The sequence below is a fragment of the Crotalus tigris genome, unplaced genomic scaffold (assembly GCF_016545835.1).
Source record: "Crotalus tigris isolate CLP2741 ecotype Arizona unplaced genomic scaffold, ASM1654583v1 scf7180000024434.1680833, whole genome shotgun sequence".
In the NCBI taxonomy this organism is placed as follows: domain Eukaryota; kingdom Metazoa; phylum Chordata; class Lepidosauria; order Squamata; family Viperidae; genus Crotalus; species Crotalus tigris.
The window spans coordinates 1,197,247-1,212,669 of record NW_024100602.1 but is presented as its reverse complement, the minus strand read 5'-3'; the positions used below and the strand labels follow the sequence as shown (position 1 = coordinate 1,212,669).

Genomic DNA, 15,423 nt, shown 5'->3' with positions numbered 1-15,423 from the left:
GAAGGAGGCAGCCACAAACCACTTCTGAAAAAACTTTCCAAGAAAATGGCAGAGACTTGTCCAGGCAGTCTCCAAGAAATGGACATGATTAAACAGAAGGAAAAAAGAAAATACAATAGATCTTAGCCTATTTCAGACATACGTTTCCTACTGTGCAAGGTGCACAGAAAAAAAGCTTACTAAAATACATACATATATTTTAAATACCCCAAAGGGTAGACATTACTTAATGTTTATACTTGTTATATGTTTTTATATGGTGTAGGAGTTATTTCACTTGTAACGAAGAATCACTAGAGAAGTGTGTGCATTTTTCCCCCAGCAAACCAGTTTGTGTGAAGCATTTGCACGACTAAAAGAAAATCGAATGTAGGCTCAACCACCCATCCACGTAGCTCAGAGAACAACTGTAGTTCATTTAAGTATACATTCACAAATGAAATTGTGAAATATACATAAGAACCATCACATTGTACTGGTCTGTAAATAAGGCTGGGTCCTAATGGGTTATTTTAATTTTATCTCATTTTGTTTAACCAGGTTTATATGCTGCTCAAATCAATACCACCGGTAAGGAGCCATCATGCTTAAAGAAAGTTAAAACAACAGAGTAACAATTGCAATTATAACTTTGTGACATACCAAGGAGCAATAAAATGCTATTAAACGGACACCTCATTGGAAAAAGGAAGAGCCTCATAACAGCCTCATCTGTCCCTAAGAAAAAGCTTAACATCTTTCCCAAATCACAGTAGGTACAGGTCATTTGGATGGCAGGTGACCTTCTGTTTAAAAACAAAGAGAGAGTGGTTGAAGGTCTCTGATGATAAATCTTTGAGAAAGGGGACCTTAGGGAGCCCACCCTTCCTAAGCTTAGTAGATGGGCAGACATAACTAGAAGAGGGCAGTCCCAAAGGTACCTAGGTCCTGTAGGACTTCAAAGGTGACATAGAAATAGCACTTAGACTTATATACACTTCATGGTGTTTTACAGCCCTCTCTAAGGGGGTTACAGAGCCAGCATATTGCCCCCAACAATCTGGTCCTCATTTTACTGACCTCAGAAGGATGGAAGGCTGAGTCAACCTTGAGCCCTATAAGGATCGAACTCCTGGAGTGAGCAGTGAGTTAGCCTACAGTACTGCATTCTAACCACTGCTCCACCATGACTAAATAAAACATAAGTTATTTAATTTCACAGAATCTAGTTAGTAACCCATGCAGCTCTGGAAGTGATTTTATGGATAAACTGAGGCATAACCATAACTACTCAGATTGCTACATTCTGGCCTACTTATATGTCCAACCTACAGAGAAAATTAATTTAATTCATATTTGGGTAGATGGAACTCTTCCTTCCATATCAGTTATCCAATTTCTAAGATTTAATAGAAGGCTCTTTCTATGACTTTTCTGTGGTAGTGACCTAATAGGATAGAATAAGAAGAAAGTCTATTCTAATTGATCATAACCAAACTGTAGAACTGTCTACCCAATGAAATTCAGGTAGTCTCTCTTTTGCCATCATGTGCTAATCAATAAAGAATTTTTAAACATTTCATTTACTTGATAAAATATTTTTCACCATAAAAACTATTTCATATATTGTTTCATCATTATGAATTTATGGTTGTAAATATTCTATAGGATTCCTAGTAATGCACATGCATTTGAAAGGTTGTTCTATAATTTATATAAATAAAACTTTGCATTGTATCTTTATTTCAATTCCAGTACATACAAATATTGTACGTAAACCAGCACATAGATATATCTTGGATAGTATAAAGTGCATGCTTACATAGAGCAATTTTATCCACTTTTCCAGGTATACAGATTGTGATAAACTACAGTTAACATGTAACATGTAAAGCTTGATTCAGAACTACTCAAGTGTTTCTAGTGAAAAGATTAAATGTGTTTTAGTGCATAAAAAAAATAAAGCAAGTGACTCAATATGCCCCAATTCACTGAATACTAAAACTGAACCCCTTTCCTTGGATTTTCTATAATATCTCCCACCCAATCACCTGTATTTATGTAGTAATAAAGCAGAAGGGAAAGTGATATTTCCAGATACAATATATAATATATTGAACAGCCCCCAGATATTGCAAAGTATGTTACAGTGCCTATAAACTTTAACAATTAATTCTGCAACTAAAGATACAACAGTTACTTTTAAAAAAGAATAAATAACACAACTATCATATCTAGTAGAATTCTCAGTGTTAACATCCATTTTAGACTATCGCACAGAGATTTATTTTCTGCAAAACTCAGAAACAAGATATGCAATAAAGAGCTATTATGTCATTACATTGTCTGTTTTATGAGAAATACAATATCATCAATCAGAAAAATAAAAGGGAAGAAAAAAGTTTTAACAGGGTAAAATAGCAATAACAATAGCACTTATACACCACTTCACAGAGCTTTACAGCCCTCTCTAAGCGGTTTAGATTATTGGGTACAATATTTTACCAACCCTGGAAGGAGGGAAGGCTTAATCAACCTTGAGCCAGTCAGGATCGAACTGCCAAACTGCTGGCAGTCAGCAATCAGCAGAATTAGACCGCAATACTGCATTCTAACCACTGCGTCACCACGACTCTTCAAAAGATCTTGAAATTGGGCATAAGGTAAAATCTATACAGGCTCTCCCCTTCACTATCAGAATCAAGTTTTTTGAGCAGCAACAGCAACAACACAAAATTGGGTACATCCACGCAGGATATTCTGACTGGATTATTTATATCATAGATGATAAAATACAGTAATATACTTCTGGCATGGGGGTGCCATCTTCTTTGAGTGAGGTTTGTCATGCCCCTCCTGGGAACCTTCCCAAGTTTTCTCTCCATTCAGTTTTCCAAAACTGATGCCTTCCAAACGTTTTGGACTGAAATACCCACAAGAAATAGCAAATCTTACCCTGGTTTCGGATCGTGGACACCAGAATTAAGAAACTGTTTTTGTTAGGGCTAATGCAAGAAAAATTTCAGATCTGACTTTAGGCTATAATCTAACTATTCTAAAAATCACATTTGTCCCATTAACACTACTGAAGCAAAGGTGAAATAATTCCATCAGGTATTAATGGAAATGCTAATGCTGGCATATTAAGTGAAAAGGAAGAATCTGTCTAGACACTGGATTTTCGTTAGCATTAGGTAGGCACAACTGGACTGACAATCTTATCCTTATTTTTCCTGCCCCCTCCCCTACCACAGTAGCTTTAATCTTAACTTCAAAATCAGAGGCAATGCTCCAGCATATAGAAGGTGTCACTTTTAGATATTATGAAGAGGTCTCCCAAACACAGTTTATTGTACCATACTGAAGAGGATCAACAATTTTCTAACTAAGATGGCGAAGGGGCTAAACAACATCACCATGTACGGAAGAACAGAGAATTCTATCTGCACTTTCATGGTCTGGATATATTATTTTACAATCATACTTACAATCTCATCCAATGGTAGGAACTCATACTATGCTAAATTAAACTGTAAATGAATAAAATTAAGTCCATTATTATCTGTATCACCAAAATAGTCCCAGTATCCCTAAATAAAGCCAAATGTGTCCTCATATGTAGAAGTATAGGTAGTCCTCAACTTACCGCCATAATGGATTTATCCAAATTGTGATGGCCATTAAGCAAGGAGCCCATATAATCACATTAACGACCCCCATTCCTGCCCTCCCTGATGCAGTCATTAAGCCACTGTGTGGCTCATTAAACAGAGCACGGGATGCTTCAGGGGTGAGAAAGGCACTGGGAGACCTAATGTGGGCCCAGCCCCACACTGCAGCACTCATGAGCTCACACATGGCCTACGCCAGACCTCCCAAAGTCTCCCCCACTCCGAGGCATTCCATGCTCCACTTCCTGCCCCTCAAGGTCCCTAAAGACCTTGGGTCTGTTTTCCCACTCCACTGGGTCCCACATGCTCCTCTTCACCCCCCCCATCCTTGATTAGTCACTTGCCTTTTATTCTAGATCTCCTTCTGGAAGCAGCTGCTATACTGTGGAGGCTCCATGATTCTGCCCCAGAAGAAGTCACCAAGTTGCAAGCAGACACAATAAATTGCGGCTGCTCCAAAATGGCACCCATTTCCAGGATGGGAGTTATATGGCCTGCAGGGAGGTCAAGGGACGTCTTTCTCAATACAATCTCCAGAGACCCAGCAGAGCAGGAGGGGGGGAAAGATTGGCAAGGGAGGCGCTACAGCATACCTTCAGTTGGTTGCAAGAGCAGGCAGATTGCCAAGCACTTGAATTTTGTTCATGCAATTGTGGGGACACTTCAAAACCTGCCCATAAATAGTTATTTGTGGGGAGGGACTTCTGTCATAACTTCGAACAGTCACTAAGCAACTGGTCATATGTGAAGGACTGCCTTTATAACTAATTAGAAGAAACTAAAAAACAATTAATATGAGCACTATCTCAAAATAAATCATAAAGCCACTCCCCAGTAATAAAAGGGAGCAAAGAACATTTATATTCCATCTTGAAATCTACAAGAATGAGTATATCCACAGAAATAGAATATCAATTTATTTTCTTCTGAGAGAAGTTATTACTGTATTAAGTAACCGTCCATCATCCCACTCTAAAAACATCTCGTCTGGTATGGTTTTTGAACAATGTAAGTTCCAGCTGTAATCTTCACTAAAATAAATCTTTGTTTCTTTGATTATCATAGGTCATGATAAAAGCTTATGACACCATGACTCTCTATGAAGCATGTTATATAAACAGGAAATAAAAGGAGCAATCACATATAAAAGTGCTGCTTTCTTGCAATTCAGTTTGCCTTAAGGTTTGAGTTGAAAAACTCAACTCTTAAATTATCAATATTTAAAACTTAACTATCCACCATTCTATTGCTTCAGTAGCTCATAGTCTCAGATTTCTCCATCTGGAATTCCAACAGCCTGTTCTTATTAGTTCTTCAAAACAGAAAAATAGAAGTGTATGAGTGTATATCTATGTGTATATAGAAGTCTAGTGAAGAGTTAATGGAAAAAACTAGCATGATTAAGCAAAACTATGTCTGAAGAATGGTAGACATTGATAGCAACCCAAGAGTGACTCATATCTGGCACATCAGTCACATATATGCAAACAAATCTTATTTATGATATTTACAAGTATTACATAAATGGCTGCTATTCCTCAGTTCTTCAGAATGGCTTCTAAAAAAAATTCAGGAAGCATCTAGTCTAGGCATTTTACATTACCAATCCTGCAGTAAAATTGTTTTGTGTGTTTAGAATATTCTATTGACTGATTTCCATTAAAGTATAGGACTTTATGTCACACGAAGCCCTGGTTTGCCTAACCACATTTTTTAAAAAAAAAATAGCTAAAAAGACAGTCACTGTTTATAAGCCATGTGGCTGATTGTATGCAATATACTAAATTAATAGTTTAAAACATGGTATATGAACCAGACCCCCATCAAAACAGAAAATCAAATTTCAAGCAAGTTTACAATCAATGTAAGGTGATTCAGTGAACAATGTCATTTTCAAATGCAATATAACTGCATTTAAATCTCTATTTATTACGAATACTGGCTGATCTTACCCTCTTATTTGCAACTTTCAAAAGGAAATATTAATGGTTATGTTCATTTAACACACTTCTCCTTAGTTAGCTGAACCATGTTTTTAGCCAACCAGATTTCATGGATTTGTATGAACCATAAATCAGCCAGTCTGGCTAGATTTGCTAGGTTGAAATATGGACTAGTCCATACCCTCTTAAAAAAATAAGAATTACGGAATGCAGTGATTAGGAATCACAAACATTAAATGTTTTATTTTGATAACTGTTTTTTTTTTCTGAAGAACAAGTAAAAAGCCTTTGACTCCTCATTAAGTGACTTGTACTGTACACTCCATTCCAAATTATATTAGGAGAGAAAAAAATCTGCATTATGTTTAAAGATGTAAGAATAGAAAGAAGTAAGATTATTCAGAGTTCTGCGAATATAAGAACCATGTGAATAGAAAACTATTTGGACAATAGTTTGCATTCCTCCAAATTTACATTACTTAAAAAGATATTTCATCTTTTATAACAGGATGAGCAGTTTTTATACATATTTTATTTTGAGGAGAACCTTGCACTCTATCAACAGCAGCACTGTAGGAAAGGCATGGGCTTAGAATAATGGGAGTTCAGGTCCAAGCATTTATTTTATTACTGAACTTAGCAGAGTCCTTTTAGATTCTCAGTTATATCCAGTAAACCTTCATTGCAAGCGAAATTCAGAGGGGGAAGAATTATTTTGCTGCTGTTATTCTGAAATAATTAGGAATGTGATTAACTGACTGCCAGTTACCCAGGGATCCGTCAATAAATCCACCTTTACCCTATACAGCAAAGGGGGCAGAAAACTGAAAGCCCTCAAAGGGGAAGGTATATGAAGTATCCGGATGTCCATGCATATGCTTGGATTTCAACTCCCATAATTTCTGATCAGTTATCATCCCGTCTAATGCTCATGGGTTCAAGACAGTTGGGAAGAAACATATGACAGTGTTTGGAACACAAGATTAAATGGTGCCTCATCAATGGCACCAAAATATTCCACCTATAAGACAATCAGGTTTTCCTCTTTCCGTCCCAGAAAAGTTTCTTAACGATTAAGTATACAGAAATTGAGAAAGAAAAATAGGCTGTCTTCTTCGCGAACATGGCCTAAGCACCCACATTTTCCTGAAATAATTCCGAGGGGCACCCCGATGCTTCCCCCCTCTCCACCACCCTCATTACACCATGCGCCCTGATCCTTATCGATCCCATCAGCGCCTCTAAGCTAGACCAGCTTTTCCCTTCTCCACCCCCCGACTCTCATCAGCAAGGGCGGCCGGAGCACCGATCAGGGGCACAAGGAAGGCCGGATTTTGAGGGGTGGGAAAGGAACATATCCGTTACCTGCGCGGGGCGATGCCTGCCAAAGCGCATGCGTCGACGAGAGAACCTTCGCTCCACCTTCTTCAGATCACGCAGGCGCATAATTCTTGATCGGCTCTGTTCAGCGTATTATCGCCTTGCGAATTCCCTTTCCTGCGAGTTTCTAATGAGAGCGGGCTGCGGAGAGTAGGCTAACGTTTTGAAGATACGTTATGGGGTTGTAAATGAAAATGAGTAATTAGTCTGTAGTATCATTAACCTTTTGGATTGCATAGATGGTGCACACTTTTTCCTTGGCATTGAAATAGTCTCAGTGCAGTGGTATTTATTCCAGAGAAAACAAAAAAAGATCGATTCAGCAGGACTTCACTGTAGGAATTTTAAGATTTAATTAGCTGTTCCTTTATCCTCTAAGAAACAAATTGGCCTGATTTCATGGATCTCATTACTGAATAATAGTGGTAAAGAGCTCATTTTCAGTGGTAGGTTTACAAAATGCATAATTCTTAACATGGTCAAATTCATTAAGACACCAAAGCTGCCAAGCAGTATGTAATCAACAAACATTTTTTGAGTGGCACAAACTGATAGCATGCGGTTTCCTGCTTGATGTAAATCCTGATTTACAGGAATGCCCCAATTCATCTCTTAAAGCTCTGTTCTGAATTCCCCAGAGTTATTGGTAAAGCTAGAGGAGAGGGAAACTCCAAGTTAAGTCAAATACTTTATTATGATGTTGAAAGAAAAATCTTCATCAGGGTCCAGTTCAAGCTGGGAATAAACAAAATGGAGACTGCTTTAGGAAAGAAGGTTGGAGTTTATTGAAGAGCAAAGCCAGAGAGAAGCATGGCTCTGGGAAAGCTGACCATATGTTGCTGGGAGTGGTGGGTTTTTATACCTTATTGGGCTTTTGAGGTTGTTTCCTGTTCCTGTTTGAGGCTTTGTATTTCCTGTGTCATGTACTTTGACCTAAGTCTGAATGTGCCCTTTTGGTATTGGTGGGTTAATTCTATTATATCCCCAAAGGTCATGTCTTTTAGAGTTTGGGTTGGGATATGTAGATTTTAGAGGTCTTTGTCTTCCTAATCTCATAGCTTCTAGTTTCCTGGCCCCAACCTTCCTAAATGGATTATTGAATTTGCATTTCTAAAAGCTGGCCTCTGCCTAGTTTCTGCTTGGGGCTATTAAAAAAACTGGGCTTGCTTTTCTGCCTTTAAGATCTTCTCCATTATTCCTTTGGATCAGGGGTGTCAAACTGCTGGCCCACGGGCCAAATGCATCATGCCAAAAATGCACCCACCCCATTGCCGGCAAGGGGAAAAGTCACGATACATCGTGACACATCGCGTGACGTCACGAGTTTGACACCTGTGCTTTGGATAAATACATTTTGCCTTTTTAATATTTCCTAAAATATTTCTTTCTCTGGATTCTTCCCACAATGACTAATCAAAAATGTTAGAGGAGAGTGAAGTTTTCAGTTTCCTCAGAACTCTCCTTCAGGCCAGTGATTGCAAATGCATCAAATGGAAAGAAATAGGAGAATCCAAAAGTTGAGCCACATATTTCAGCCATGGTCTATTGGTCAGAGTCACCCCGAAATAGATTGTGGCCTGAATGCATTCTTCATTGCTGGGTGTGGATATTTTTCTGCCGTAAGCCCACTAGTATCCATGGGTCAAAGTGCTTACGTATTTTGTTTGCAATTCCATATACACTTCAAAATATGGGAATATTATATTACTGCTATAATCTCTGAAAGCCAATTTTATAATGGCTTATAATGTCACCCACAACTCACTGGGTCATCAGAAAACATTGTCAACCTAAAGCTGATTGCAGGGATTGAAAATTCAGTTTCAATGGATTTTTATTTGCAATTAAATATTATTTCCAACATAGGATTAAAACATATAAAGATTATAAAACAGATATACCCAATTCTGCTGAACTTAAATTTTTTAAAAGTGAGGAAGTAGGGAAAAGTTCTTATTTTCCATTTATTTGACAGGAAAAATGGTGGTATGGATGCCAATGACCAGAAGGGATTTGACCACAACTTTGAGTAGACCTATATCCATGACAATATGCTAAAGCAGATCTCCTAATGATCTAATTGTCTTGAAAAGAGGTTACAATGAAGCACATATGTTGCAATTGTTATGAGGAAAAATTGTTAATCTTGAATGCAATTAAAGCAGCAATGCTATGCATACTTTTGGAGAAAAATGTCATTAACCAGCATTTTAAGATGCAGGTAGAAAACAAGATTTTGTCAACAGATTCCAAAACTTGCACATAATCCAAATCTTCCTTCTTAGTAATTAGTTTCTTTATCAGGGATGGGCAGAAGGTATTACCGGTACTAGTTTTCTGAGTGATTCCTTTTTGTCTAAATATTTTTCTTGATTTAACAATAAAGTTCCATTCAACCTTAGCACTAACAGCAAAATATAAGCTGAACTCTTTGCGGCTAAGCGTGCGCAGTTGGTGCTTCCCCGCCCACCGACGCATCGTCCCTTTAACTCAGAGTTCTTGCTTTCCTCCGGGCCCTGTGCGCTACCAAAAGGCAGCTTAATTGGGGCGCCCAGGTTTTAACCTCATCGGGCAGAGACGGAAGTAGAGGAATTGTAGGGAGTTCGGATTTGGTGCCGAAGTACCAGAGGGGAGTGCCTCAGTCCGGAAACGAAAGACCTCGTGATTGCAATAAGCAGGAATTCGGCGCTGGCTGTTTCTGAACTGCGGAGGGGCTGGTGGATTTCCTGGGGTGCTGATTTGCGGAAGAAACGGCTGGAGCGAGCCGGAGTGTGGCGTTTGGCCTGTTCCGGGAAAACTAAGGCGCCTAGAAACAACTACGCCGTCTGAGAGCCAGCAGCTCAAGCGGAATTCCGCGCTCGTGTGAGTGAGAGAGAGGGCAACGCAGACTTTTGGAGTAGGCAATGCCGAGAGAGTTGGAGCCCGAAACCATAAGAGGCAGTGAGAGTAGCGAGCGGGGCGCGGCAACTTGAATAGAGCGAGGTTTGAAAGCTTCAGCTAAGGTTACTGTAAAGCGACTGATTATTAGAGGCTGGAGGGAAGGGCGTCGAATTGCTCATACGCCTTTGTCGGAAAAAAGGGGGCGCGTAATAACGCAGATCCAGGATCACTAGAATCGGCGGGAATAGTTGCGAGGAGCCTGTTTCTCCGCTGCAAGAAGCCGGAATAAAATAACGCCTCGTTTGCCTCGGAGGTCGGTGAAGCTTGGCCTAGTACCGCTCGTCAGCCTTTTTTCCGGCCCTATGTGGTCTGCAGCCGCTCCGGACATCCCAAAATGAAGGGAACGGTGGAGCTTCGGCAGGTCTCGGCCTGGAGCGATTATGTTCGAGGCCGCTGGCTGCGGGAGCTGCTGGATCAGCGTCGTTCTGGGGAGCCTCCCAGCCGCATCCTAATCAGCCCCGACAAGCACCATCTGCTTCTCCTGTGGAACCAGCCGGCCTCCCAGCCTCGAGTGGTGTCTTTTCAGCGCCTGGGACTCGATGGAGAGGAGCTGGAGAGGACCTGGAAGCCACCTCAACCCGCAGTAATGGAGCTGCTTTTCTTGGAAAGCCCTGCCACAACTGTCTCCTGGGTTTTGGCTATCATTTGGGAGCAAGGCAGGACCGAAGTCTGGCGCTTTGTGGCCACCACTGGATGGCATTTGCTGCAGAGTCTGGAACTGTGTCATGGAGCTCGTGCTCGGATTGTCTCCATTTGCAGCTTGGGGGAACAGCTTGTGTGGTGTGAAGAGAGGCCTCCTTTGGATGCTCAGCTGACTCCTGAGAGAAGAGCCTTCCAATATTGTATTTGTGTTCGAGGCCTTCAGATTGGAGAGCAGGGTGTCCAGCTGAGCCCTCTCAGGGTTATCTTGCACAATAGCCCTGTTTACCAAGTCTTGGCCAAGCCCTCTGGAGTCTTCCTTGTCCCCACCCCAGCCACCTTCCCAAGAATAGCCAAGTTTGTCCTCATCTGGCGACCTGAAATGGCTGATATTGTTATTGCTGCGCCACATGGTCCGTGCATTTCCATAAAAGCCTCACATGCAGGCAGTGATGTAGACTTCAAAAAGCTAATGCTGAGTTACGTGGGATTCTTGGAATCCATGAAAAATTTGGCTGTACATAGCTGTGCCCTATCCAATTGCGGAGAGCTGCTCTTGATCACGCAAACAGGCACAATACAGGGAGTCCAACCTAATGGCGTGTGGCGACCTGTCTTTGACTTTTCAGGAGGCATTTTGTCTTCAGGAGAGCAGGTCCAACTAAAGGTATTTGGGGCCATCCTGGCTTGCTTACTGAAGGAGACTCTTTATCTTGTGGATTTGAACAGTAGGGAGTTGATAGAAAACAAAGTCCTGAGCACTGAAAGAGTATACTTTTTGGACTCTCCTACCATAGAAGAAGAAATCCAGGTCCTTGCTCAGGATGGCATTTATACTCTTGACTTCTCAGACTCTGATCAAGGCTGCCAGTCAGAACCCAACCTAGTGCAGATGGTGTTTGAAGAAGCCTGCAAATACTATCAAAGACGGAGTCTCAGCAGTTCCCAACTCACTGTGGAGAAACTGAAGAAGGGGGGCATGTTTCAGGCTCCTGTGACACTCTCTTCCATCCTGTGCTATAGTCTTGATCCCAAAGGAAAAAAGCTCCGGGCTCTCCCGGAATCTTATACCAAGCTCCTGGGCACAATGCAATTAGAACTGCAGAATTATCAAGACCTGGAGTTCCTCAAGTTGCGTGTGGTTCAATCTTCAGAAAGTGAGGTAAAGATCTATGGTGAAGCACTGGTGGAACAAGAACTCAGCCGCCTTCTTCGCTTGGACTTGAACAGAGAGAACTTGGCATACCTGAATGTTGTATTCACAGCTTTCCCTGGGGCTTTCTGGAAAGCTATCCAGAACCATCTCCAGTTACAAGAGAATGGGGCTGGCATGCTGGTAGCTAGAGCCACTCCAGATGTGTGGAAAAAAATTCTGGGGGGAGCTACTCTTAGCCCAAGTAAGCAAGAAGAAAGCCCTCTAAATGGAGTATTCCCCTTCTTTGAACTTGTCTGTCTTTCTCTTCTTGAGTTCAGGCCTAAATGGTTGCCTCACTTTGTAGAGCTATCCCAGCAGTATTTGGGTGCCTCCTGGACTTATAAAAGCAAAGAAGGGCCCGAGGGTGGTGTGCCCCTTTATAAGAGAGCACTAGCTGTACTGCCAAGGTGTGCCAGATGTCCAGTAGCAGATGGAGAAATGGAAATTGAGCTCTTGCTCTGTAGTCAGAGGCCCAAAGCAATCCTCCAAGCCATGGATCTCCTTATCCAATATGGGAGATGGCAGCATGTGATGGAGACAGCAGAGAAATTCTCCTTGTTGAGCCCTTTGCTAAACAAAGAGATTTTTATTAATCTCCTAGGGGAGTTTTCCCGGCACCGGGCCCTGGACCCCTACTTGGACAAGTTGTGGGAGCTCTGCCCTGCAGATATGAGTGCCCCTGATGTCATGAGCATTATTCAGCAAAATCTAGCATCAGCTGAGCTCAGTCCATTTCCTTTTGCACAAGATGGGTCATCCCAACTTACTATTGCCCTGCTCAAACCACTGTTGTACAGACTGGCACAGAATCAAACATTCCAGAATGAAATTTTTGGACATGTCTTACAGGTCCCATCCTTTCCCCCACCAACACCACCCAGGAACCAGCAGTCTCTTCCGAAAGCAGATTACCAGGAAGAGCTAACCTTCTTTCAAAACCAAACATAGTTTTTATCGTGTCACAATTAGAACAAGCAAATGGTATTTAAAAATGGTTCTGCAAAATCAGGAGCTACAGTCTTTATATTCCAAGCTTACCAGTTAAAGTGGGAAGTTAAATCACAGAATCATGTCTTGTCAATGACTTTGTTTGGAAGAGTGCAGAGCTAGGAAGGAGTGGAAACATTTTATATCTTTAAATTAGGGTAAATAAAGGCATCTCTTCCTTAACCTTTCAGATATGTTGGGATTATAATTCTCAAAATGAGAATTCTGGATTGTACACTATTTCTAGAACATCTGGAGGGCATCAATTGGGGACAGCTGCATATCAATGACATAATTGTTTCAGTAAAATTTGAAATATTACTGCTGGTGTACTTCCATCCCTTAATGAATAATATTATGGAACTGGTTGATATTCTGATAAAATGCCCATCTTTATTCATCAACTATATTTGTATATGAGTGTCACTGAGGAATAGCAGTGTTTGTGCTCAGAAATAGTCTTCCTCCAATACCCTTGGCTTTATGTGGATTAGGGTTACTGATTATTATAGACTAAGGCATCTAAAGACATCTGGTTGGAGAAGGTTTCTCTAAACTGTTGTTTCGTGAGGAGAGAAGTTTTTGATAATAACCCTAAAAGTTTCATTTGCCAGCCTTACTTCCTCCTAAACTAATGCTTTTGAAACTCCCTAAATGCAATCATCAGTTGCTGCTTCTCTGAAAATAATTACTCCTCAGGTGTATCACAGATTTAAGCAATATTTATTTCAAGCAGGGGAAGTCCTGCTGTTTTGACTGCATTTATCTAAGCACACCTTTGTCCCCTGCTTTTTAGAAGAGTGGAAAAGATTCACTATAATAATTTGTGCCATATTTCTTTGTAAGAAAGTATAATTCTCCCTAATGCTGCATTTCATATTTAAGCAAATTTTTCTTTGCTTTAAAATGGCAAGGCTTGAAATGAGGTGCTATTGTAATGCAACTCCTGACAATGTTTACTCCACTTCTGCTTAAGACTAATTACCCTTTTAAGTAAAACTAGCCCTCTCCATGAGAGATTGAGAATTTATGCCTTCCAAACATTGCTATGCTGCAATTTCTGGCATCCTCATGTCCTTCATGCATAATGATAGGGCCTTTTTCTATATAAACAGAAATAGAGGAATCCTTAAGTGGTCTAACCATGAATATTTTTTCTATGTGTAGGTAGTTGGTGATACAGCATCATTTTAATTCTCATGAAATTGACAGGATTGTTTTTTAAAAATGCATATTTTCCCTGATATAATCCAAAAAGAAGGTAGCTTGTTGAATGTAATAAGAGCTACGCTACTTCAGTTCTCGTATCAGAGTGAGTTTAACAGCTGCTTTGCTGCCAACTTTTGATTTGAAAGGCAATGGGATCCGCATGAAAACTGTTAAGAGATGGAGAATCTGAAGCCCTCCCAAAATTGCTGAAATCTTTGGAATCCCAAGCAGTTTGATTAAGGCTCAGAAATGCCAGAAATTAAGGAGTGTCACAGGTTTCCCACCCATTTTGAAAAGATGGTTGTGAGCAGATACTTTGTCTACTGTTTATGCTGTTAATTCTGTTGCCCTGTCCTACAGTTTGGAAAGTTTTCTAACGATTGTTTAGTAGGGAAAGGCTCTGCCCTGATATCTGAGAAATGTGAATGAAAGTTAAGGTATCCATTGACTAGGCTTGAGTAGCCTTCACTGCCTTGGCAATCTGGGGGTTTTAGTGTAAAGCAAATATTTTTCTTTCCAGCTGTGAGCTTCCCCTTTCTAGAGTAGCAGACAGACATGTAGGAGAAGTCAAGAGCTACTCTAAGTCTCCCTTTTACTCTGTCAGAAGCAAACAAGGGAGGCACAGGTGATGAAAGTACACAAAACACTTGGCTTATACCAAACTGGCCATCCCAAATCTACAATATCTGCTACTTTTTTCAGGTGCATATTTTTCAAAAACCTCAAGCTTCCTCATTCCAGAGCCATTTTAAAGTTATTTTAAGAGTTGAAAATTACTGTAAAATTCCCCCCTTGATTATAAAGAGGCAAGCTTCTTTGTCCTCTCTACAGACTAATGGGATTCTTTGTTAGTGCTGGACTTCAAACAGGGGTTGGCTCTTTGTTCTCATGAAGTAGGGGTGAAAGGATAAGCAGCCTTAAGATTTGCCTGGATGCTTTGTACCGTGCCTATTTTGAGTACCTTGGCAGAGATATAGTAGGCTTTTAAAGCTTCTTTTTAATGAATAATTTTAATGAGTAAGCATTATATACTCCCAGCTGTATCTTCTATAGTATTTTTGTTAATTCAGTCTGAGTCTCTTGTTAATGGGGACCAACATTAGTAGATAATTCATAGTCTGACCTGGAAGAATGTCAACTAAGAGAACAAATCACGTCTAGGAAGAAAAAATACAGCAAGCAAACTGCTAGCAGGGTCTCTTTGTCTCTTGAGTCTAACATAAGAGCTGTAATCTTAGTTTCCCAGCTTCTTCTATAAAACTGGGAATATCCCTGCCTTTAGATTCTCTAACTGGAATGTTCAGGGAAGAGTTGATTAAGTGCTCTTAACATAATTGATCAGATACTAGCTTTCATAATATGATGGGAGGGGAGTTGGAAGTGAGTGCAAAACATCAAGAAAACAATTGTTACAATTATTAATTTGATGAAACAGCTATCTTAGTGAATGTTCTGGCTTGGTCAACCATTGAATTTTGAG

The 15,423-nt window shown here is 40.4% G+C and overlaps 2 protein-coding genes across 6 annotated transcripts in view; one reads left to right on the top strand and one right to left on the bottom strand.

Moving 5' to 3' along the window:
- Window positions 1-7,085, bottom strand: part of ARMH3 (armadillo like helical domain containing 3) — a 150,163-nt gene extending 143,078 nt beyond the window's left edge. For 3 of the 5 annotated variants that reach the window (XR_005555157.1, XM_039331096.1, XM_039331099.1), the window contains exon 1: window positions 6,959-7,085. The gene's annotated coding sequence lies outside the window, so the exon portion shown is untranslated. Of the gene's footprint in view, window positions 1-642; window positions 665-3,994; window positions 4,132-6,958 lie in introns of those variants that run through there. The other 2 variants (XM_039331097.1, XM_039331098.1) reach the window with 2 other exon arrangements.
- A 2,351-nt stretch (window positions 7,086-9,436) lies between these two features.
- HPS6 (HPS6 biogenesis of lysosomal organelles complex 2 subunit 3) lies at window positions 9,437-15,107 on the top strand. Its single transcript, XM_039331105.1, has one exon. The coding sequence runs from the start codon at window positions 10,248-10,250 to the stop codon at window positions 12,693-12,695; it is 2,448 nt and encodes an 815-aa protein (XP_039187039.1). The 5' UTR covers window positions 9,437-10,247; the 3' UTR covers window positions 12,696-15,107.
- Window positions 15,108-15,423: the final 316 nt, after the last annotated feature.